Genomic DNA, 25,000 nt, shown 5'->3' on the forward strand with positions numbered 1-25,000 from the left:
AATGCACAGAGTCATGCTAGCTGTTTGCACCTGCTTCCAGTCTTTGTGCTAAGCTAGGCTAACTGACTTCATACTGAGCAGATAAGAGAGAGAGATCGATCTTCTCTCCCACAATCTTTAACTATTTATTTAACGTGAAGATAAATATGATTTTAAAGCAGCAGTGATGTAATATAACCCAACGCACGCTCTCTCTCTCAGGTTTATATGAGGTCAGTGTTTTCTATCAGTGTGTTTGCTGTCAGCTGACCAGAGATGGAATAATTCTGGATATTCAGAAACAGATTAGTTTCGTTTCAGAGGACGTTTAAACTGGTTCTTCTCTTCTGATTGATTGATTGATGATTTATATTCATGGTTTCCGACATGGTCCCAAGATATTGGAAGACGAAGAAAACAGAACACGAGACATTCAAGGTATATAAAACTATTCCCAGCAGGCGTTCCAGTCTGCACAGTTTATGATGTGAATCTTACCTTCTGATCTGTTCGGCAGAAAGCACAACAGAGATGTTGTGGACAGAGTCCTCTGCTGAGTGGACATCAGGTCAGCAGTCTGGAGAATGCATGAACATACTCCGCTCCACAGGGGCCGCAGGAGCAGCATCTCAGGCCTCTCATGGACCCGTTCTGCAGGCGCACGCCGGTCTGCAGACGCGCAACGTTCTGCAGGCGCACGGCGTTCTGCAGACGTGCAACGTTCTGCAGGCGCACGCCGGTCTGCAGACGTGCAACGTTCTGCAGGCGCACGCCGGTCTGCAGACGCGCAATGTTCTGCAGATGGAACGTCAGAACCAGCTTTATATCCTCTAGAGATGGAAACAGGAAGCACAAACTCAGTACGCAATCTTTTGAGATTGTTTATTAAATAACTATAATATATATATATATATATATATATATATATATATCCAGTCTGTGGACAGACAGACAGACACACACGAATGAGCACATAATCTCCTCTCAGGCAAGATCATTTATTTATTATGTTTTTCTACTTTCACTGAAGAAAAGAGAAATGAATCCGTTTCCCTCCACAGTTCCACTGATTTAAGAGTTCTTGTTTTTTAAGAAACTTCTTTTTACTTTGAACATTTTCTCCTCTGAACATCAGAAGCAACCGGAAGAGATCCAGCGGTTTATTCTAGAGCCTGCAGACTTGTGTGAAGTGACGCTCTGCATCCACCGGTCTCCTGCTGTCACTCGATTACACTTTAGATCTATTATACTAATAATTATAATAATAACAATAATAATGGAGGATAAAGCTCATCGGTGTGAACCAGAGAGCAGACACAGTTTTAATCACTTTCCAGGTTAAATAAAGGAAACGGGATCTAAAGTTCTGTAGTTAGAAACACAAAGTCAACAAGCAGCAGCTCCAGCTCAATGATTCTCTCTGTGTGTGTGTGTGTGTGTGTGTGTGTGTGTGTGTGTGTGTGTGTGTGTGTGTGTGTGTGTGTGTGTGTATGTGTGTGGCGCACGTGCTCAGTAGCAGCATGATGATAGATGATTGTTGAGGGAGACAGGAAAAGAGTGTTGGGGGGTGAAGGTGTGTGTGTGTGTGTGTGGGGGGCTCAGTACGTTATACTGAGGAGTCTTTGTCTCTCTCTCTCTCACTCACTCACACACTCTCACACACTCACTCACACACTCTCACACACTCTCACACACACTCTCACACACACTCTCACACACACTCTCACACACACACTCACTCACTCACTAACTCACTCACTCACTCACTCTCACACACACTCTCACACACACACTAACTCACTCACTCACTCACTCACTCTCACACACACTCACTCACTCACTCACTCACTCACACACTCTCACACACACTCTCACACACACTCTCACACACACACTAACTCACTCACTCACACACTCTCACACACACTCTCACACACACACTCACTCACTCACTCACTCACTCACTCACTCACTCACACACACACTCATGAGACCTGCATTGAGTGTGTTGTTCTCTCCTCTGAGTGTTTTCTTTGGATGTGGTTTGAAGAGTTAAATACATGACGTGACTGTTAGTCTGTGACAGTCGATCGTTATTCGTCCTCTACAGCTGATTCAGTCCTTATGGTTCACATAAGAGCAGAAGGTCTGAGTGACAGAAGGAGTTTAGAGTTTGATTCCTTCGCTGAAGAGGACGTGTGAAGAAGCTTCTTCCTCTCGTCTTCAGTTGACTTCTTTGAGGCTTTTCTGTCTTCTCCTTTCATGCTGCAGGACCTCAACGTGCCGCTGTGGCGGTCGCTCTGGCGGTCGCTCTGGCGGTCGCTCTGGCGGTCGCTCTGGCGGTCGCTGTGGCGGTCGCTCTGGCGGTCGCTGTGGCGGTCGCTGTGGCGGTCGCTCTGGCGGTCGCTCTGGCGGTCGCTCTGGCGGTCGCTCTGGCGGTCGCTCTGGCGGTCGCTCTGGCGGTCGCTCTGGCGGTCGCTGTGGCGGTCGCTCTGGCGGTCGCTCTGGCGGTCGCTGTGGCGGTCGCTCTGGCGGTCGCTGTGGCGGTCGCTCTGGCGGTCGCTCTGGCGGTCGCTCTGGCGGTCGCTCTGGCGGTCGCTGTGGCGGTCGCTCTGGCGGTCGCTCTGGCGGTCGCTGTGGCGGTCGCTCTGGCGGTCGCTCTGGCGGTCGCTCTGGCGGTCGCTCTGGCGGTCGCTCTGGCGGTCGCTCTGGCGGTCGCTCTGGCGGTCGCTGTGGCGGTCGCTCTGGCGGTCGCTCTGGCGGTCGCTGTGGCGGTCGCTCTGGCGGTCGCTCTGGCGGTCGCTCTGGCGGTCGCTCTGGCGGTCGCTGTGGCGGTCGCTCTGGCGGTCGCTCTGGCGGTCGCTCTGGCGGTCGCTCTGGCGGTCGCTGTGGCGGTCGCTGTGGCGGTCGCTGTGGCGGTCGCTCTGGCGGTCGCTCTGGCGGTCGCTCTGGCGGTCGCTGTGGCGGTCGCTCTGGCGGTCGCTGTGGCGGTCGCTCTGGCGGTCGCTCTGTGGGTCAGACATGATAACAGCGGTCCTGTTCATACTGTGCATGTTATTGTGAGGATGAGGTGTCGGCCTCATCAGATAGATGTTCTCATGATCAATGCGCGACACAAAGATAACAAACTGAACTAAAGACAGAAAACAACATCAGAGCACGACTGTCAGGATGACATCATATGAACCAGAGCTGGACTTTGACAGCAGCATCATGAAGAAGCTGTTCGATGTCGCACGTCTTCAGAAGAAGGAGAAAACCAGCCATGAATCTGGTGAAATATGATGTTCGGACTCTCGGGTCCTCTCATGTTTCCTCAGAAAAGAACTTCTGCATTCCTGTCTGTCTCCGTCCTCACAGGTCCATCCGGTTCCAGCCGTCTGTTAGAGGAGTCCGCTGAAGATGAAGATGAGGCCGCTGTGTGGCTTCGTCCTGATGACTCTGGTCGTCTTCGTCACCGCCCGGCCCAAAGCAGGTCAGTCTGAGACCAAGAGAAGCACGGAGACAAGAGACGGACTTCATGGTCTTCCTCCCAGACGGACTCACAGCATATCTCGCCTCTCGTGCTCTCTCATGAGGTCAGCAGGTGGAGCTCTGAGCTCTGAGGTCAGCAGACGGAGCTCGGCGCTCTGAGGTCAGCAGATGGAGCTCAGAGCTCTGAGGTCAGCAGACAGAACTCTGAGGTCCGTCTGCTGACCTCAGAGCTCAGAGCTCCGTCTGCTGACCTCAGAGCTCCGAGGTCAGCAGACGGAGCTCTGAGGTCAGCAGGCGGAGCTCTGAGGTCAGCAGACGGACCTCGGCGCTCTGAGGTCAGCAGACAGAGCTCGGAGCTCCGCCTGCTGACCTCAGAGCTCCGAGCTCCGCCTGCTGACCTCGGAGCTCCGCCTGCTGACCTCGGAGCTCCGTCTGCTGACCTCAGAGCTCCGCCTGCTGACCTCAGAGCTCCGAGCTCCGCCTGCTGACCTCAGAGCTCCGAGCTCCGTCTGCTGACCTCAGAGCTCAGAGCTCTGAGGTCAGCAGACGGACCTCAGAGCTCTGGCCGAGGCTCTTCTGTGTCCGTTGTTGTCGGTCTGAAGAGAAACGTGAGACGTGAGTTCAGAGACGATGTGTTCGACCGCGTGCATTCTATCGAAGTCAGATTCATATTATTATTAATATTTTAAACCAATAAAAATTCGAAATCGTCGTCAGACGACAGTCAGTGGGTTCCAGGTTAAATATCACGATGACGTTTATATTCACCAAATATTATCTTTGCTTCTTACTCTGAAAATATTCCTAATCTGTTTACGTGGTCCGGATCTTTATTCATAAGCAGATATCTATTTACAGAGATTATGAGCCAACGACCACAGGAATGCACTTCTTCTCTTCCTTTATAGGATTGTGTCGTTTCAGTATTTGATCAGTTTTAGAAACAAAAGAGTCACAACAAGCTTTCCACAGACAGATGATGTACTGATGTACTGATATCATGACATTCTAATGCTATTTCCTGAGATCTACGGTGTCTTCATATTTGTTGTGAGTGACTCTGAACCACCGCGCGGTCCTGACTCTGCCCATGAGCATCAGAATCAGGACGTCAGACCTCTGGAAGCTGCTCGTCTACAGCAGCAGGTTGACGACGACGATGAAGCGTTCTAAAGACGTTCACGTCCGTTTGAAACCAGAGTCCACACACGTCCCACACACGTCCCACACACGTCCCACACACGTCCCACACACGTCCCACACACGTCCCACACACGTCCCACACACGTCCCACACACGTCCCGCACGTCCCGCACCAGTCTCACACGTCTCACACGTCCCGCACGTCCCGCACGTCCCACACGTCCCGCACCAGTCTCACACGTCCTGCACGTCTCACACGTCCCACACGTCCTGCACGTCCCACACGTCCCGCACCAGTCTCACACGTCCCGCACGTCCCACACGTCCCGCACCAGTCTCCCACGTCCCGCACGTCCCACACGTCCCGTACCAGTCTCACACGTTCCGCACGTCCCGTACCAGTCTCACACGTCCCGCACGTCCCACACGTCCCGTACCAGTCTCACACGTCCCACACGTCTCGCACGTCCCACACGTCTCGCACGTCCCGCACCAGTCCACACATGTCTCGCACGTCCCGCACGTCTCACACGTACCGCACGTCCCGCACGTCCTGCACCAGTCTCACACGTCCCGCACCAGTCTCACACGTCCCGCACCAGTCTCACACGTCCCGCACGTCCCGCACGTCCTGCACCAGTCTCACACGTCCCGCACGTCTCACACGTACCGCACGTCCCGCACGTCCTGCACCAGTCTCACACGTCCCGCACGTCTCACACGTACCGCACGTCCCGCACGTCCCACACGTCCCGCACCAGTCTCACACGTCCCGCACCAGTCTCACACGTCCCGCACCAGTCTCACACGTCCCGCACGTCCCACACGTCCCGCACCAGTCTCACACATCCCGCACCAGTCTCACACGTCCCACACGTCTCGCACGTCCCGCACCAGTCCACACATGTCTCACACGTCCCGCACGTCCCACACATCCCGCACCAGTCTCACACGTCCCACACGTCTCGCACGTCCCGCACCAGTCCACACATGCCTCGCACGTCCCGCACATCTCACACGTACCGCACGTCCCGCACGTCCTGCACCAGTCTCGCACGTCCCGCACCAGTCCCACACGTCCCGCACCAGTCTCACACGTCCCGCACGTCCCACACATCCCGCACCAGTCTCCCACGTCCCGCACCAGTCCCACACGTCCCGCACGTCCCACACGTCCCGCACCAGTCTCACACGTCCCGCACCAGTCTCACACGTCCCGCGCCAGTCCCACACGTCCCACACGTCCCACACGTCCCGCACCAGTCTCACACGTCCCGCACCAGTCCCACACGTCCCGCACGTCCCACACATCCCGCACCAGTCTCCCACGTCCCGCACCAGTCTCACACGTCCCACACGTCCCGCACCAGTCTCACACGTCCCACATGTCCCGCACCAGTCTCACACGTCCCGCACCAGTCCCACACGTCCCGCACGTCCCACACATCCCGCACCAGTCTCCCACGTCCCGCACCAGTCTCACACGTCCCACACGTCCCGCACCAGTCTCACACGTCCCACACGTCCCGCACCAGTCTCACGCGTCCCACACGTCCCGCACCAGTCTCACGCGTCCCGCACGTCCCACACGTCCCGCACCAGTCTCACACGTCCCGCACCAGTCCTGCACGTCCCACACGTCCCGCACCAGTCTCACACGTCCCACACGTCCCGCACCAGTCTCACGCGTCCCGCACGTCCCACACTTCCCGCACCAGTCTCACACGTCCCGCATGTCCCACACTAGTCTCACACGTCCCGCACGTCTCACGACTCACCGACACCGAGTCTCTGCTGCTGCAACGCTCAGTCGTAAGAGATCCTGGATGAGCATGAAGCAGACGTTTGTTCATGAAGTCTCACAAACATACACACACACACACACACTCACACACAGAGACACAGACACACACACACACACACACAGAGACACGCACACACACACACAGACACGCACGCACACACACACACACACAGACTGAAGACTAACGTCTAAAGCAGCTGTGAGAGTCCTGGTGGACGAGCTTCAGGTGCTAAATAACGTGAAGGGTAAAACCTGAACTGCTGCTTTAGTCCAGACACGCACACACACGCACACACACACACACACACACACACACAGTGAGTTCAGCAGGAGACACTTTGTCCACATTATTCAAACACTGCTTTTCTTCTTTATTCACCTTCGTTCTCATGAAAAGACAAAGACAACAGTGAGTTAGTTCTGCTGTCTGTTCACTGAAGACACGAAGACATGAATCACATCAAATGATGAATAGAAATGTTTGTATTTTATCGTAACGTTACAAAATATTTCTCACCACAGAAAACATCTTCTCAGTTTTCTTTGATTGTTATTTCTCTGATTGAGTCCTCAGCTCTCGTCCTAAGAGAAGACTCTCCGTCTCCGTCCTCCCCGCTGAATGTTCTTCTTCCTTCTCTCAGGTCCGGAGCAGAAATGTAAGTCCGGTCCGGTGGATCTGGTCTTCCTCATCGACAGCTCCCGCAGCGTCAGACCACACGAGTTTGAGACGATGAGGAAGTTCATGATCGACATCCTCAGCACCCTGGACATTGGACTCAACGGCACCAGAGTGGGAGTGGTTCAGTACTCCAGCCAGGTACAGAGTCCAGATCTCCATCCGGCTCTTTACTCCTTCTTCGACCGTGAAGTGATAGAGGTGAGGATGATGAAACTTCTGTCTTCAGGTCCGCAGCGAGTTCTCCCTGAAGACGCACGCCAAGCTGGACGCCATGGTGAAAGGCATCAATGAGATCATCCCCCTCGCTCAGGGAACCATGACCGGACTCGCCATCAGATACGTGATGAACGCCGCTTTCATCGCCGAGGAGGGAGAACGGCCGAAGGTAACGCGGCTCAAGCTTCATTCGCTGTGACTCATTGGTGGTCGACTCAGGACTAGAAGATCCAAAGAGGTTCAGACTCTTCAGGGGAACAAATACTCGCTTTTGGTTCAGAACGAACGAGAACACAAAACAAACAACTTCACACCGAAATATCCTTTAATATTATATTCAGATTTCATAAAGAAACTATGGAAGCACATCTACGCCACTGTGATGAAAAAATAAAGATCCTGTAATTCATAATAATCTCATAACAATGACTTAGCATCTCACAACTATGACTTAGCATCTCACAACTATGACTTAGCATCTCACAACTATGACTTAGCATCTCATAACTATGACTTAGCATCTCACAACTATGACTTAGCATCTCACAACTATGACTTAGCATCTCACAACTATGACTTAGCATCTCACAACTATGACTTAGCATCTCACAACTATGACTTAGCATCTCATAACTACGACTTAGCATCTCATAACTACGACTTAGCATCTCATAACAATGACTTAGCATCTCACAACTATGACTTAGCATCTCATAACTACGACTTAGCATCTCATAACTATGACTTAGCATCTCACAACAATGACTTAGCATCTCATAATAATGACTTAGCATCTCATAACTATGACTTAGTATCTCATAACAATGACTTAGCATCTCATAACTATGACTTAGCATCTCATAATAATGACTTAGCATCTCATAACTATGACTTAGTATCTCATAACAATGACTTAGCATCTCATAACTATGACTTAGTATCTCATAACTATGACTTAGTATCTCATAATAATGACTTAGTATCTCATAACAATGACTTAGTATCTCATAACTATGACTTAGTATCTCATAACTATGACTTAGTATCTCATAATAATGACTTAGTATCTCATAACTATAACTTAGTATCTCATAATAATGACTTAGCATCTCATAATAATGACTTAGCATCTCATAACAATGACTTAGTATCTCATAATAATGACTTAGCATCTCATAATAATGACTTAGCATCTCATAACTATGACTTAGCATCTCATAATAATGACTTAGCATCTCATAACTATGACTTAGTATCTCATAACTATGACTTAGCATCTCATAATAATGACTTAGCATCTCATAATAATGACTTAGCATCTCATAACTATGACTTAGCATCTCACAACTATGACTTAGCATCTCACAACTATGACTTAGCATCTCATAACTATGACTTAGCATCTCATAACTATGACTTAGCATCTCACAACTATGACTTAGCATCTCACAACTATGACTTAGCATCTCACAACTATGACTTAGCATCTCACAACTATGACTTAGCATCTCACAACTATGACTTAGCATCTCACAACTACGACTTAGCATCTCATAACTACGACTTAGCATCTCATAACAATGACTTAGCATCTCACAACTACGACTTAGCATCTCATAACTACGACTTAGCATCTCATAACTATGACTTAGCATCTCACAATGACTTAGCATCTCATAACTATGACTTAGTATCGCATAACAATGACTTAGTATCTCATAACTATGACTTAGCATCTCATAATAATGACTTAGCATCTCATAACTATGACTTAGTATCTCATAACAATGACTTAGCATCTCATAACTATGACTTAGTATCTCATAACTATGACTTAGTATCTCATAATAATGACTTAGTATCTCATAACAATGACTTAGTATCTCATAACTATGACTTAGTATCTCATAACTATGACTTAGTATCTCATAATAATGACTTAGTATCTCATAACTATGACTTAGTATCTCATAATAATGACTTAGCATCTCATAATAATGACTTAGCATCTCATAACTATGACTTAGTATCTCATAATAATGACTTAGCATCTCATAATAATGACTTAGCATCTGTTAGATCCTGGGTACTTCTGGCCCGATACGGGGCTAATTACTGACTCAGCTCTCTATTAAAAGATTGTCGAGCTGGTGTTCTTGCGAGGGAACTCGCCTGGCTCTTCTAACTGCCGTTACTCCCGACGTCTACCCTGCTTCCTCCGGTCTGAGTGCACTCGGTCGAGGGGCCACCCTGACCCCGGGCACTCCTACCAGTCGCGTCGGTTATGGCAGCTTCCCTCTTATGGATCCGTGCTCTTGGTAAATGCCAGGTTAGGTTTTAACGGCTAGGATTACTTCTTGCTAAAACCGTAAGGGGTTGTTAAGTGGATTCAGTCTCTAGGATAACCTTTCAGAACTCAGTTGTTAGACATACAATGGCTTTAACTTTTTACTGCCACGAGGAACTTTTTACTACTTGAGCAAATGAATGCACTTGAGAAATTTACTTTAAATGCAGATTAGATATTTATTGCAGGTTATATTTAGTTAGTTTGCAAGGGTTAAAGCTACAGCTCACATAAAATGTCACTACACTTGATTCGTTAATTTAATTTTCTTCTTCGATTATACTCATTAGTTTTAGATGCCGAGACGGCTCGGCTGGAGCTGGATGTTCAATGGTGCGATGAAAAAGGTTCTTTTGGAGTTGTTAGGAGCGAAGGTCTGGCCAGACCCTCGGTCCTCCTGCTCTGCAACGGAGTTCGGCCAACAGTCCACAAAACTCAGTACAAAGTCTTTCTCGGGCTGCTGCATCTTCTCTGTTGTCCAGATGTTAAGAGTCGAGCAGTGGGGAGAGGAAAACCTCCGTCTTTAAATCTTCTTGTCCACGAACAGCGGTGTTCTTTCCGTGAACAGAGACGAAGCCCTCAATACATCAGCTGCAGTCGTCCGTATCTTCTCATCTGGTGCATTTGGACAGCACGCGTGTTGAAATCCCAGCTTGCAGCAAGCAAACCACTTCTTTTATTCATCATTTGGGCTGTTAGCCCCCCTCCTGTTCAATACATGATCTCATCCCCCCCACCCTCTGGAAAGGGCGTTGGGTTCGAACATGTCCGGACATGTCCAGGCTTCATCCTGTATCATGCCTCTATGACTCATCTCTTGCGACAGTCTGTCCCTATTTTCTGCAAGTCATCCTGACTAGCACTTTTATCGCAGCTCCGTTTACACAAGACATTTGTTAATCAGTTTTTACATTTGTTAAATCGGTTTGGTTAGTACACATGTGCTTATAAAATGATTATTGATCTCATCCTTCATCATTATTGTGCTTTGTGTCTTCTCTTCTCAACCATCATTATTTCCCCATCCCTTGAAGCCAACACCCTGCTTACTTCCTCTTTCTCCGTACTTTCTACACTCAGACTGCACTATACTCAGATACACATATTATTATTATCAGGTTTACATTTGTTAAATCACTCTATGTATTAAACATTTGTTATGTAACGATCATACACTTTATCTTTAGATTACACTTTAACTATTGATTTCTGATTATATGCTTTTTATATCCTGACCTTCCCCTGATCGTGTATGCATGTTTTCGAGGCAGCTCTGTGGGCTCAACTCTTCTTGACATCCCCTTCTTGAGGTCACAGGCTGCCTCGCCTTAGCTAGTAGGAATCTCACAGGAAGCTTTCGTCGGCCAGGGCAGTGATGACGAGCACGTCGTCCTCTGGTGAAGACGGTCCTGATGCCTGCTCCCAGCTGTCGATCACCACTCGGTGATGAAGGTTAACCTTGTTAACTTCTCCACACGGCATGTACCGCATATGCATGCATCCATAACCTTCACCGGTTTATGGCGCATGCGGTTAAACTCTTTTCTTTTTCCTGTGACCCGGAGTGGTTTCTGGTCTCCGGGTCCCTGCCATGCAACGGCTAGGGTGGTCGGCAGCAGGCAGACCACACAGTCATTCTTAATTTCTCTCCATTGCAACACTTCTTTTTTCTCCGGAGAGAAATCACTTCTTGCACAACCCAACTTCCTCAGGGCTCTTCCTGCCCAAAGCCCCGTAGTACTCCTTCTCATGTTAACCACCCCTTTGACATTGGCCACTCTGACGTAGGGTGGTAAATCTTGTATGTTGGTGGCCATTCTTGAGTTCCTGGTTTTCTCCTAATGCAGAACTGGCTTCAGCTGCCCTACTCCTTGGATTCCTCTTTTCTTAATGGTGAGTCCTCCCCTCCCTTTGTCCTCTCCTTCCTGCGTTGTATCGACCACACAACTCACAGTTTTTTTTAGGATTCTGCGGACTTCTTTTTCAGGAATCCAGAGTCGCTGCTTGTCCAGTTCCCTTTGCGTTGGAACGGTGCCTGCAAATCCTAGTGCGCCATGCACTGCCTGCACCACCTCCTCCACGCTCTCTTCTGGGACTACCCTTCCTTTGGGCAATTCTTCCCACTTCTCGATCCCAACAAAGACAATTTGTGTCATCTGGACGAAACGATCCACTTCTTCGTTTCCTTGCCAGTGAATTTCTTCTCGCGTGTGGGCCTTCTGGTGCACCACTTCGAGCTCCATGCTTAGCCGTAATTCGGCTATATTTCTCCATAGGTCTTGATGAGCCACTTTTTTACTTTTAGCGCTCTCTCCTTTAACCGATGCCCTACTTTCTTCTTGATGTAGGTCGGTTAGGTGTTGTTGGATGGCAGCGTCCCAGGTGGTCCATCCTCTTCCGTACAGGATGACCTGATGTTGGACGTTGCCTCTGTCGTCTTTATCCAGCGTCGGTCCTCCCGATGCCGCTCTGCGTGCTCCAGCGCCGTCCTCCTCCTGGTCCTCGCTGCCGTCTGCTGCCGGGTCCTGGGTCGATGTCGCTGGCACGTCCTGCTGAGTCGTCGTCGTCTGCGGGCTGCCTTCGTCGCCATCGGGTCCTCGCTGCCGTCCTGTGGCGATTCCTTCATCAGGGCCACTGGCTCGTCCCGCTGGGTCGCCTCCGTCTGCCGGCCGGTCCCTGGAACGTCTGGTCCGTTCTGCTGCACTTGCATCTTGGACTTTGTCTTTGTCTTTGTTGTCTCGAGTCGCCTTCCTCCCAAAGCCTCTCGTCGCGCGTTGAGGAAGGGATGGGATCAGGCTCTGGCCCCTCTACAGGTCGGGCGAGTCTGGTCGATGCTCCCCGTCGCCTGCGGCTTCTCCTGTGCTGGCTTGTAAATACCACACACAGCTTCGATGCGTGGATGTCTCGCCATCGGACTTCTTTGTGGCTTGGGCAGCTTTACTTTCTACCCAACGCCTCACCTCAGGTCTTTTCGTACACGAACGACAGCCTCTCTTGGCTGCCGGGGTTCTTCTTTTGGACTCAACGTACTCCTTTTCCGTCGAGCCCCACGTTGGGCGCCACATGTTAGATCCTGGGTACTTCTGGCCCGATACGGGGCTAATTACTGACTCAGCTCTCTATTAAAAGATTGTCGAGCTGGTGTTCTTGCGAGGGAACTCGCCTGGCTCTTCTAACTGCCGTTACTCCCGACGTCTACCCTGCTTCCTCCGGTCTGAGTGCACTCGGTCGAGGGGCCACCCTGACCCCGGGCACTCCTACCAGTCGCGTCGGTTATGGCAGCTTCCCTCTTATGGATCCGTGCTCTTGGTAAATGCCAGGTTAGGTTTTAACGGCTAGGATTACTTCTTGCTAAAACCGTAAGGGGTTGTTAAGTGGATTCAGTCTCTAGGATAACCTTTCAGAACTCAGTTGTTAGACATACAATGGCTTTAACTTTTTACTGCCACGAGGAACTTTTTACTACTTGAGCAAATGAATGCACTTGAGAAATTTACTTTAAATGCAGATTAGATATTTATTGCAGGTTATATTTAGTTAGTTTGCAAGGGTTAAAGCTACAGCTCACATAAAATGTCACTACACTTGATTCGTTAATTTAATTTTCTTCTTCGATTATACTCATTAGTTTTAGATGCCGAGACGGCTCGGCTGGAGCTGGATGTTCAATGGGGCGATGAAAAAGGTTCTTTTGGAGTTGTTAGGAGCGAAGGTCTGGCCAGACCCTCGGTCCTCCTGCTCTGCAACGGAGTTCGGCCAACAGTCCACAAAACTCAGTACAAAGTCTTTCTCGGGCTGCTGCATCTTCTCTGTTGTCCAGATGTTAAGAGTCGAGCAGTGGGGAGAGGAAAACCTCCGTCTTTAAATCTTCTTGTCCACGAACAGCGGTGTTCTTTCCGTGAACAGAGACGAAGCCCTCAATACATCAGCTGCAGTCGTCCGTATCTTCTCATCTGGTGCATTTGGACAGCACGCGTGTTGAAATCCCAGCTTGCAGCAAGCAAACCACTTCTTTTATTCATCATTTGGGCTGTTAGCCCCCCTCCTGTTCAATACATGATCTCATCCCCCCCACCCTCTGGAAAGGGCGTTGGGTTCGAACATGTCCGGACATGTCCAGGCTTCATCCTGTATCATGCCTCTATGACTCATCTCTTGCGACAGTCTGTCCCTATTTTCTGCAAGTCATCCTGACTAGCACTTTTATCGCAGCTCCGTTTACACAAGACATTTGTTAATCAGTTTTTACATTTGTTAAATCGGTTTGGTTAGTACACATGTGCTTATAAAATGATTATTGATCTCATCCTTCATCATTATTGTGCTTTGTGTCTTCTCTTCTCAACCATCATTATTTCCCCATCCCTTGAAGCCAACACCCTGCTTACTTCCTCTTTCTCCGTACTTTCTACACTCAGACTGCACTATACTCAGATACACATATTATTATTATCAGGTTTACATTTGTTAAATCACTCTATGTATTAAACATTTGTTATGTAACGATCATACACTTTATCTTTAGATTACACTTTAACTATTGATTTCTGATTATATGCTTTTTATATCCTGACCTTCCCCTGATCGTGTATGCATGTTTTCGAGGCAGCTCTGTGGGCTCAACTCTTCTTGACACATCTCATAACTATGACTTAGCATCTCATAATAATGACTTAGCATCTCATAACTATGACTTAGTATCTCATAACTATGACTTAGCATCTCATAATTATGACTTAGCATCTCATAATAATGACTTAGCATCTCATAATAATGACTTAGCATCTCATAACTATGACTTAGCATCTCATAACTATGACTTAGCATCTCATAATAATGACTTAGCATCTCATAATAATGACTTAGCATCTCATAACTATGACTTAGCATCTCATAACTATGACTTAGCATCTCATAATAATGACTTAGCATCTCATAATTATGAGATACAATCTCATAATTATGAGATGCTAAGTCATTATGTTGAGAAGGTTTCTCATTATAATGACTTACGGGATCTTTATTGTTTTCATACAGTAGCATAAATGGGCTTCCATAAGAAACAGCTGAAATAAACGAATAGAAGGTATTTTTTCTTGTGAAACGTTTCTGCACTCTGTGACTTTAACCCCGTCCTCCCCACGTTACCTGAGCTCTGATCTGGATGTCTTCTGTGCTTCAGGTCCCCAACGTGGTCGTGATTGTGACGGATGGACGTCCTCAGGACCGCGTGGCCGAGGTGGCGGCCGATGCCAGAGAGAAAGGCATCGAGATCTACGCCGTGGGCGTGGCCAGAGCCGACATGGCGTCGCTGAGGGCCATGGCGTCCCCGCCCTTTGAGGACCACGTCTTCCTGGTGGAGTCCTTCGACCTCATTCACCAGTTTGGACTCCAGTTCCAGGACAAGCTCTGTGGTAAGACTGCTGGACAGGAAATGACATCACGGTCGGTAGTAACCCAACGTGTACATTGTCTTCTTATAGAAATCTATGAAGAAAGACAAAGATGTGATCCATTACGTTCATCTGGAGGTTCACTTTGACATCATTTCAGGTTTCATTATATTGTTGCTTTTATTTTTGTGTTTTGAGAGAATGTGAAATGAACATTAAACATTAAACAGAGATGAAACGTAACTCTCCTAAGGTACCTGACCGATGAGGAGTCAGGTATCTTCATCCCACTGATGGATTACTTTATCTGAAGTTACCTCAACACAAGACGAGTTAAACCTAAAACTGAATGTCATGCTGCTGGCTGCACTCTTCATGTCATTAAAGCACAGAGAACAGAATACTCAACATAACAGCCTTAAGAAGGAGGTGTTACGAGACGGAGAGTAAAGGCACAGAGATGAAGTCTAAAGACAGTGAGTGAACATGACAGAATAAATCAATCAATCAGATACAGGATATGACAGCAGGTCAGAGCATCGCTGCAGACTCACAGCTTCAGGCATCACATCTGAATATCATTTCACAGTTTCATTAAAGCGACCGCAGACTCTTCATCCTGACGCTGCTGTTTCAGACTCACACATCATCATCATCACCACTGTTTCAAATCAAATGAAGTTTATTTTTCTTTAACATGAAATGTTTTGACAAGTCAGAGTCCTCGTGTGATGTCACTTCAGTCGGCATCAGTTGAAACTAAAAGTTTGAAAAAGTCAAAGAATGTGGAGTCAGAGAGGAGTGAGACCTCTGGAGCTGCACCTGAACCATTAGCAGAACGCACCTGAACTGTTGCTGGTACAGATGCATTGTGGGTAATGTAGGCATCAGGTTCTGAGCAAGGAAGAAGACGATGTCTCTGGTTTCTGGTGCTTTGATACTCGGGGCAATACATATTCATAATTCAATGAGAAACAATTCAAGTTTAAATTAATAAAGATATCATTCGTTATTAATCGAGTTTAACCCTAAAAACATGAACAAAACAACCCGACATCTGTCATCATGATCGGTGCACAGACGTTGTTAGATCCTGGGTACTTCTGGCCCGATACGGGGCTAATTACTGACTCAGCTCTCTATTAAAAGATTCTCGAGCTGGTGTTCTGGCGAGGGAACTCGCCTGGCTCCGCTAACTGCCGTTACTCCCGACGTCTACCCTGCTTCCTCCGGTCAGAGCGCGCTCGGCCGAGAGACCAGTCCTGGCCCCGGGCGCTCACACCAGTCGCGTCGGTTATGGCAGCTTCCCTCTTATGGATCCGTGCTCTTGGTAAATGCCAGGTTAGGTTTTAACGGCTAGGATTAATTCTTGCTAAAACCGTAAGGGATTGTTCAGTGGATTCGGTCTCTAGGATAACCTTTCAGAACTCAGTTGTTAGACATACAATAGCTTTAACTTTTTACTGTCACGAGGAACTTATTACTACTTCGGCAAATTAATGCACTTGAGGATTTCACTTTAAATGCAGATTAGATATTTATTGCAGGTTATTTTTAGTTAGTTTGCAGGGGTTACAGCTACAGCTCACATAAAATGTCTCTACACATGATTAGTCAATTATATTATCTTCTTCGATTATACTCATTAGTTTTAGTCGCCGAGACGGCTCGGTTGGAGCTGGATGTCCAATGGTGCGATGAAAAGAGTTCTTTTGGAGTTGTTAGGAGCGAAGGTCTGGCCAGACCCTCGGTCCTCCCGCTCCGCAACGGAGCCCGTTCAGCTGTTCTCAAAACTCAGTACAAAGTCTTTCTCAGGCAGCTGCGGCTTTCTCAGTTGTCCAGATGTTAAGAGGCGAGCGGTGGGGAGAGTTAGAACCTTCGTCTTTTAATCTCAAAGTCCACGAACAGAGGTCTCTTTTCCGTGAACAGAGACGAAGCCCTCAATACATCAGCTGCAGGCTTTAGTATCTTCTTCCGATGCGCTTGGACGGCATCCGCGATGAAATCCCAGCTTGTTCTTTGCAAGCATGTCCTTATATTCCTCATATGGGCTGTGATCAGCCCCCACCTGTTTGGTCCATTACTCATCCCCCCCTCCCTCTGGAAAGGGCGTTAAGCCGAACCTTGCCTGTATGACTCAACTATTGCATCAGTTTCCAGAACTTTCTTTTGACTACACCCAACATCTGGTCTTGATTACAGCAATGTCATTCTTGCCCAATACATTTCATTTCAGCTCCAACCTCACACAGAACACACAGAAACATTCATTACATTTGTTTAAATCACTTCTATGCAGTTAAACATTTGTTACACAATTGATTAGAACATTTCGTTATATTATTCATTCATGTTATCTGTTTGATTATACTTCAACTTTGAATATATGCTTTGTGCTCATAGCCTGACTCTCTCTCCCTTGAATGTGTCGACATGTTACCGAGGCAGCGCTGAGAGGTCAACTCTTCTTGACACCCCCTTCTTGAGGTCTCAAGCTGCCGCATTGTGCCCCAAGTAATCCTCTAGGAACTCATCGTCGTCCTCGGCGGTGATGATGAGAACGTCGTCTTCCGGCTCGGATTCGTGTTGCCAGCTGTCGAGCACCACCAGGCCTTCCATACCTGGTGGCTGGAAATCCAGGAGGGCGTTGTCATCTTCCTCGTCATCTATGGCATCCTTCATCTGCTCGTCCAGGCTCAGGACCAGGGCCAACACATTCTGGTTCAGAATGCTGTCTGGGGAGAGGGAGGCCGGAGTAGGGACGGGGCTGGTTGCTGCTTTGTCCTCCTCCTCGCTTGGAACTATCAATCCTTCAGGGATTACCTCCACCAGCTCTCCGCAGTCCTCGTCGTATCCCCACATCCCCATTAGATTTGGTACTACTCCTGCGAGCATCGTCTGGCTACCCACGTCTCGGTGTTCCACACCCGGGATGCTTGCCGTGTCGTCGTCTTCTTCTGGAGTTGGTAGTGGATACTGCAGGGCGGGCAGGCGTGGTCCAATGACGACGAAGCGGCCATCGGTGAGGTGGGTGCTGGACACCCGGATGCCATCAGGATACGCCCATATTTTTGTGTATACTGGGCAGTATACACCATCAGCATAGAGCAGGACCTCTGGTGGGGTTCTCCCAGCGGAAGTCCACACTGGTTTTGCTTTAGCCTCTAATTCCATACAGTCGACTACATTCATCGCAGGCATATAAGGGGTACTTCCTTTGCAGAAGAGGCCGCTGGCTGCTCCTACCGGGAATTGCCCCAGGTAGCATTGGGTGCACCATAGGGCTTGGTTTACCTCCCACAGGTGCAACATTAGCTCCGGAGGAATCCCACAGCGGACACAGCAGACCTCCTCCTGAATGTTGTTGAACACAAAGACTTCATTAATCATTACATTTTCAGCGCATTTTTTACAAGCCAAGCTTTAGCAAGCAGGGGGTGGTCTTATTTTCATTCTTTTTTTAAGGCCCCCTCTCAGTATTGGAGCGCTTTGCAGAGCGCCGCAGAGCCAGAGAATGCAGCCATGGAGATGCCAACACCATTGGAGGAGGTGTTAGGCCTGGGCTTGTAGGCCTAACCCTTCTTGGAAACAAAGGCTCATACAGCATGAGCCAGGCGGCTATCCCGATTGATGATTCAGAACCCAACCAGTAGATGGCGACAGTTATGCCCCAACCTATGCCCCAAAGAGCAATGGCGCCGATCTTGTGGAGCCAACGCCCTCTTCCTCTTTCTTTCATAGCCATGGTCATGACCACGAGATACGTCAGGGCTGTAACCGCCAGAAAGGCCTCGACGATTGCCGAGACCATCTTCAGGGGGTTGTAGAAAACTGCAGCGACGTCGATTACCAGCCAGATGATCACCATTCCACCTTTTACTAGACCGCAGCGAGTAGAGTCGATGTGGATTCTCCCCAGGAGGTATGTAGCGAACCATGTCAGGGTAAGCCACAGTGATCCTCGATAGATGTTTTCAATCGCTGTTTTCAGACACCCTACAACCAGGGCCAGTATTCTTAGCGGCTGATTCATGGACCATTCGCCCATGCAACAGTAGAAGAACCATATGATCTCAAGGACCCAAAAGTCCAGGTCGGTTAAGCGAATAAATGGCCTGCATCTGCGTGCTGTGTCGGAGGAGTTCTGTAACGCTTCAGTTATACTCATTCCGAAGGTGGTCATGCCTGGAGTCACAATAGTTGTGGTGTTGGTCATACTCACTCCGAAAGTGGTCATGCCTGGGGGAGAAGTGGCGTTCATGCCGGGAGGTGCAAGGGTTGTGGTGTTGGTCATGTTGGTCATCTTGGCTTTCTTAGGTTTATTCGTTCTTATTTCAGTATGAGGCTCTTGGTTCAGGTTCCGGGTCTGCAATGGCTATGGCGCTCCAGTTGTTCACCCTTTATAGGTGGGTGGACTCCTCCTTCCTTCGTGGGAGGAGTCCCTTCTTCACTTCTCCTTTTTCCTTCAACTTCCCCTTAAAGCACGAGGCAACAGTGGCTGCTACCCCGCCCTTAATGGCGGCACAGATTATTAGGCCCAAGATGACAATTCCAATTATCATCAACAAATAAGGCCAAAGCCAGGAGAACAAACTCCCCATCCATCCCTTTATGACCGTGAATCCTTCTCCAATCTTCCCTGCCACTTCTTCCACTACGATGGTTGCGGTCCCGACTATGGAGGCGCCCGTTAGTTCGATCCAACTGCACTCGTGTTCTCGTCGGCCGCTCCCGCAACTCAGCCAGTGTTCTTCTGGCTCGTAGCATGTTCCGTTCCCGTAGAGGCGGTTAGCTCCTACCCATTCGAATCCTTTGTCTTCTTTACCCTCGCAGAGGCTTTTCCTGAAGGCGTGGCCCTCAGCTAAAAAGACTGTAGGGTCGGTTACTGGGGGAATGATTTGGCCGTTCACGTTCACTCTGTCTTTCATGCGATGGCCCAGGATTAAGTTGGTACAGCTGCTAGTCAGAGGCCCTGACCGTCTCCATTTCCCGTCTTTAGCCTTCACCCAGGTTACTTCTTGCACGTGGGTTTCATATTCTGCTCCATAGTGGGTCTGGCAATGGTCTTCCCATCCTGGCACAGACTCACAATGTCCCCCGGCCAGGCTGATGTTGCAGGTCGTGTTTCCTCGATTGCATTCCATCTTCCAGGGCCGCGGGCCCACATATGGTTCTGGTCGGCTCCAAACACCAGGCCAGATGTCTCTTTCTTTCGAGTACACTGTGGCCAGGTACTGATACTTCACCCAGTAGTTGTCGGTTTGAGTTAGACATGGCACCACCCATTCTAACACTTCATCCTTCTGTAGGCCCCACCAGGTTGAGCTGTCGTCCCGAGTGTGGGCCTCTTTCCATGCCTGCAGGGTTCCTTTGATCGTCTTGTTCGTCTTCAGGCCTGTGCAGTCATATAGCCACGTTCCCCAAGCCCGATACCACTCTTGCCAGAGTGTGCATCTCGGGGAGGCGCCGTCGGCTAGATACTCTGTTCCGTTCAGAGCGATGAACATTTTGTTGGTCACACACGTGTCAATCTTTTGGAAATCCCCTCTTGGGGCTGTCATTAAATCCTCGGGTTTCGGCAGCTTTTGTACATACATGTCGGTCGTCCTTGGTCCCAAGAGGCCGTAGCTGGCTCTGGAGTAACCCTCCGTGAAGGCTCCTTTGAAATGCTTCAGCTCGGTTATCCATATCCACGGCAGGGTGTTGTTAAGCCAGGCCTCGTGCCGGGCATTAGGTTCGGGTAGATAGATGAACTTATGAGCCTGATACTGTGGTTTGTTTACCGGAGTTATTACGAAGTAATTCTGACCTTCGCAATAAAAGAACACATTCCAGAAGCACTTATCTAGGAGAGGGAGCTTGCTGGTTTTACAGTGCTTCGTCCATTTCCTGCTCCGATTTCTCCGAAGACTGTCACTTGACTTGAATACCGGCGGCGGCTGCGGCTGCTCTTCTTTTTCCTCTGGAGCCGTCTCTGAAGCCGTTGGTTCTACTTCCTCTTCTTCTTCTTCCTTCTCCTGCGTGCCATTCACGGCTCGGCTGGTGAGGTTGTTCCGCTGGCAGTCGGTGGAGTTACCTAGAGTGGTGTTTCCTGTGGCACCTAGTGGCCTTACTTTAGCTTTAAACCGTCGTGGTTTTCGCCGCGGTTGTGTGGCCTCACAGGTGAGATTGTAGTGTCCCCAGAACATTCCTTCTGCCGGTAAAATCATCAAACACGTATCATTGCGGTGGCTCGCTGCATAGGTTACCTCGGGTTTCCAGTATCCCTCGTTCCCTTGCTCTGACCATGAGACACATGCCCATGAACAGTACCAGCCTGGGACACCGTTTTCGGGGTAGATCCAATTACACTGTGCCCGTTTTTCTTCTTGTGCTTTCTTCATCATTACCGTAATCTTCATCTCCGCTCCTAGCGTAGATACTTCATCTATTCTCCATGTCGAATTCTCTATTACCTTCTGGAATTCGCCCGCCCAGTCTGTTTCTTCACCCGTGTTGTTGAGTTTCGAATCGTTGATTTTCGAATCCCAGATAGTCATCCACGCGGTGATAGTAGCTGTCAGGTTCGGTGGCGTCCCACCCCCTTCTTGGACTTGACGGGTTGCATTAGATCCAACCTCAAGGTCCAACCAGGGCGAGGCGCGCTTCTGTCCAGCGAGTTGAGAGAGAACGATCGTTCCAGAGTCGACCGTCCAGCATGTCTGGTCGAACGTCTTTGTGGTAGTGTAGGACACCCTCACATGAGTGAGGGCCCATGGGATACTACCATAGTAGTACAGTATAGCCAGGACAAGGCATAGTCCTGTTAATACTGCTACTACTTTAGCCATTAAGCAAAGCCATAGTCGTTTTCCATTCCGAGGTCGTTCACTTGATTGGTCCAGTCGCTTGCCGGGGCGTCTTAATGAGACGGGGGTAAAGGTTGAGGATCGCCTAAATTCATGAACTCTCCCATGAAGTAGTGGGAGATCCATGGTTTCGGATTCTGCAGTGCTCTGGTCGGTAGCACCTCTGGAAGAGGAGCTAGGCATCCGGAGCTGAGGCGCGGGGGAGAGTCAGGATCGCACTGACTAATCCTGCCCTTCAGTAGCTGGTGATATAGCACCGATGGGTATCTGCCAATGGCTAAGTCCAGCCCCCGCCACACCCACTGGTAGTAGGTGACGATTAAGGAGGGGGAGCAGGGGGGGGGTGCAAAGCAACCCTCGTTCACAGCATTATTTTGCCGCAGCCATGCGTAGATCTGTCTGTCCACTGGGTCGATAAGGATCCGGACTTTGGCAAGAGATGCGTATAACGGCTGACCGTCGTCCGTCTGGAGCTCCGTTACTTTAGCCCATGCTGCCAAGGGTTCGTGAAGGTTAAGCCGGCCAAACCCCGTAGTCCGTAATCTGGAAGGAGGCAATTCCCTCATGGTCAGGCATGGGTCCGGGTTCGGTGGGCCAAGGCCTGGCAGGCGGTAATGAACCATACGCAACTCTATGTCTTGGTTCTCAATTACACAGCGCGCGCTGTTTTTCACGTGGAGCGCTATGAGACGCCGCATGACCGGGCTGGTGGTCCAGATCACATTTTCACCCAGCGAAAGATCAACATAGTCGTTTTGCAAATAATCAGCATAGTTAGGACCCCAGCGCAACTTCAACCGCAGACCCATAACTGAGATGAAAACGGTATTCAGGATCCAGGGGGATTGGTCAGGACAAGGGAGGACTGGCTGCAGCAGCCACGGATGGGTCCGATTGACTCTGTCATATTGGAGTTGCCATCCTGTGCGAAAAGCAGTCAGCAATTCCGCCTTCCCGGGTATTGACAGGTCAATCGAGCGCCTATATTCGCCATTGCTGCAGAAATAGGCGCCGGATCCACAGAGGCCTTTTCGGTAGGCAAAATCGCGTTGGGGTCTGTCCAAAAAGACATTTTCGTTCGGCAATTGCAGATATGGCCTTCTTTGTGCGAGGAGGGACTGAGAGACTATTGATAGGTCCCTGCAATCTTTGTTTGGTGGGTTTGGCAGCGACATGTTGACAAGCAAGTTCCGTTTTTTCTAGCAGCTAGACTTTTTCTAAGAGCTGTTACTGCGAGGCTTTCCACCCCGCTGCAGTTTGCGAAATGACTTCCGTGCCCAAGCGGTCAAACCTTTTGCGTCTGCGCGTGGGTTTGGAGGAGGCTCCGCCTCATCCGCTCTGGTCAGCTCCACCCCGACGGAGTACACACCGTCGAATGGAACCATCACGGTTTTCAGCGTCACCTTGACGCGCATTGTGCTGGCCTCCCATGTAGGCGTTGGCGCTCTGGTCGCCCAAGAGCCCGGTAGTTGCATAACACCGTCTCTCCGCCACCCCTCTGGGGTGACCGTGAAAATCTTACTCTTTTCTTTGGTCCTGGCACCGGTGTGGTGGAAGGCGTCCAGATCCGTGGTGTTATACTGGAGATTCGTGCCGCGAGCACCAGCCTCTGTTGGCACTGGGGCAAGCTCATGTATTGGCACATCAGGATCACAAAACACCTCTTCGATTAACACGCGCCAGGTTGTTAATTCCCAGGGCCCCATCCACCCTTCTCGCGTTACCATTGCCAAGCGGCAATCGGGTAAGGATGCAGCAGTGGCTGCGTAGCCTGGGTCATCAGGGCTGCGATAGACCCTGAAGGCCCCCGGGATCTGTATGGAAGACAGGGGTGGGTTGGCAACCTCGGCCTGGCCTGGGCTGTATGGCCAGTTCCTTTCCACCGACTCCCACCAGGATCTCATGGGGACAGCACTGTTTCCACTTGCTTCGTGTGGATCGCCGTCGAGTGGGCTCATAGCTGGCGCCGAGGGTCCTCCAGTCTCCTTGTGTGATAGATCAACAGGAGCGGCAGCACCCTCACCTTCCCACAAGGCGGGTGCCAGGGTTTGTATTGGCTGAAGAAACTTTCTCACCTGCCATCCGTCGGCTGCTCCAGCTTGCACCAGCAGGCCATTCAGCTGGAGTACGGAGCAAGACGCACAGAGGAGCAGCCTGTGTCCATCCCATTGGCAGACACAGTCCTTAAAGTTCAGCTTTGTCCCCCGCAGATCCCACTGGATGACGAAGTGCAACCTTGGTAAAAGCGCGATACGACAAAAACCGCACACATATGCATCCAAAACCTTCACTGGTTTGTGGGTCATACGGTCAAATTCCTTTCTTCGTCCAGAGACCCGGTGTGGTTTCTTGTTTCCGGGTCCCTGCCATGTGAGGTTAAGGGTGGTCGGCAGCAGGCAGACCACACAATCATTCTTGATTTCCTTCCATGTTAAGACTTCATTCTCTTCTGAGAGAAAGCCCTTTTTTGCATACTCCAACTTCTTCATGGCTCTTCCTGCCCAGAGCCCCGTAGTACTCCTTCTCATGTTAACCACCCCTTTGACATTGGCCACTCTGACAAAGGGTGGTAAAGCTTGTATGTTGGTGGCCATTCTTGAGTTCCTGGTTTTCTCCTAGTACGGAACTGGCTTCAGCTGCCCTACTCCTTGGATTCCTTTCTTCTTGAGCTGAACAGTATTACTGTCCAAAATCTTGACAATTATGTCTGATTTATCGTACTTGGCTTTGACTGCAGAGTTAGAAGCACCGACCTGAGCCTTGATCCAGACGCGCTGTCCTACTCGAAGTGGCACCTTTTGCGCAAGCTTGGGCTCTTTGTCTTCTGAGCCCCGCCCCACTTCCTGTGATGTGAAGGGGCGGCGCATCAGCTCCTCCGCAGGGGAGGGCCTGTCACTTCGGTAGCGGTCATTCAGGGTTTTGGCGATTTCCAGGGTCTTAGTGCTCCATTCTCTCGAGTTGGCATTTTTCCCAATCCAACTTTTCACCAAGCCAATGGTCCTTTCCACCACCCCGTTAGCCTGGGGGGTGTATGGGGGAGAGTAGATCCTCATTACCCCATGCTGTTGGCACCACTGGTCCACTTTTGCGTTGCGAAAATGCGTTCCGTTGTCAGTC

General features: G+C 49.7%; 2 protein-coding genes across 2 annotated transcripts in view; one reads left to right on the plus strand and one right to left on the minus strand.

Moving 5' to 3' along the window:
• The window catches only part of LOC306775524 (recombining binding protein suppressor of hairless-like protein), a gene marked incomplete at both ends in the record, with an annotated part of 39,167 nt that extends 36,165 nt beyond the window's left edge, over window positions 1-3,002 (minus strand). The window contains 3 exons of the mRNA XM_079265975.1: window positions 478-485; window positions 578-809; window positions 2,264-3,002. Of these exons, the coding sequence (XP_079122101.1) occupies window positions 478-485; window positions 578-809; window positions 2,264-3,002 (979 nt within the window). The remainder of the gene's footprint in view (window positions 1-477; window positions 486-577; window positions 810-2,263) is intronic.
• A 379-nt stretch (window positions 3,003-3,381) lies between these two features.
• matn4 (matrilin 4) overlaps window positions 3,382-25,000 on the plus strand; it is a gene marked incomplete at both ends in the record, with an annotated part of 47,708 nt that continues 26,089 nt past the window's right edge. The window contains 4 exons of the mRNA XM_079265886.1: window positions 3,382-3,454; window positions 7,042-7,217; window positions 7,306-7,464; window positions 14,825-15,056. Of these exons, the coding sequence (XP_079122012.1) occupies window positions 3,382-3,454; window positions 7,042-7,217; window positions 7,306-7,464; window positions 14,825-15,056 (640 nt within the window). The remainder of the gene's footprint in view (window positions 3,455-7,041; window positions 7,218-7,305; window positions 7,465-14,824; window positions 15,057-25,000) is intronic.

This window comes from Melanostigma gelatinosum (assembly GCF_949748355.1).
Source record: "Melanostigma gelatinosum genome assembly, chromosome: 3".
Taxonomy (NCBI): Eukaryota; Metazoa; Chordata; class Actinopteri; order Perciformes; family Zoarcidae; genus Melanostigma; species Melanostigma gelatinosum.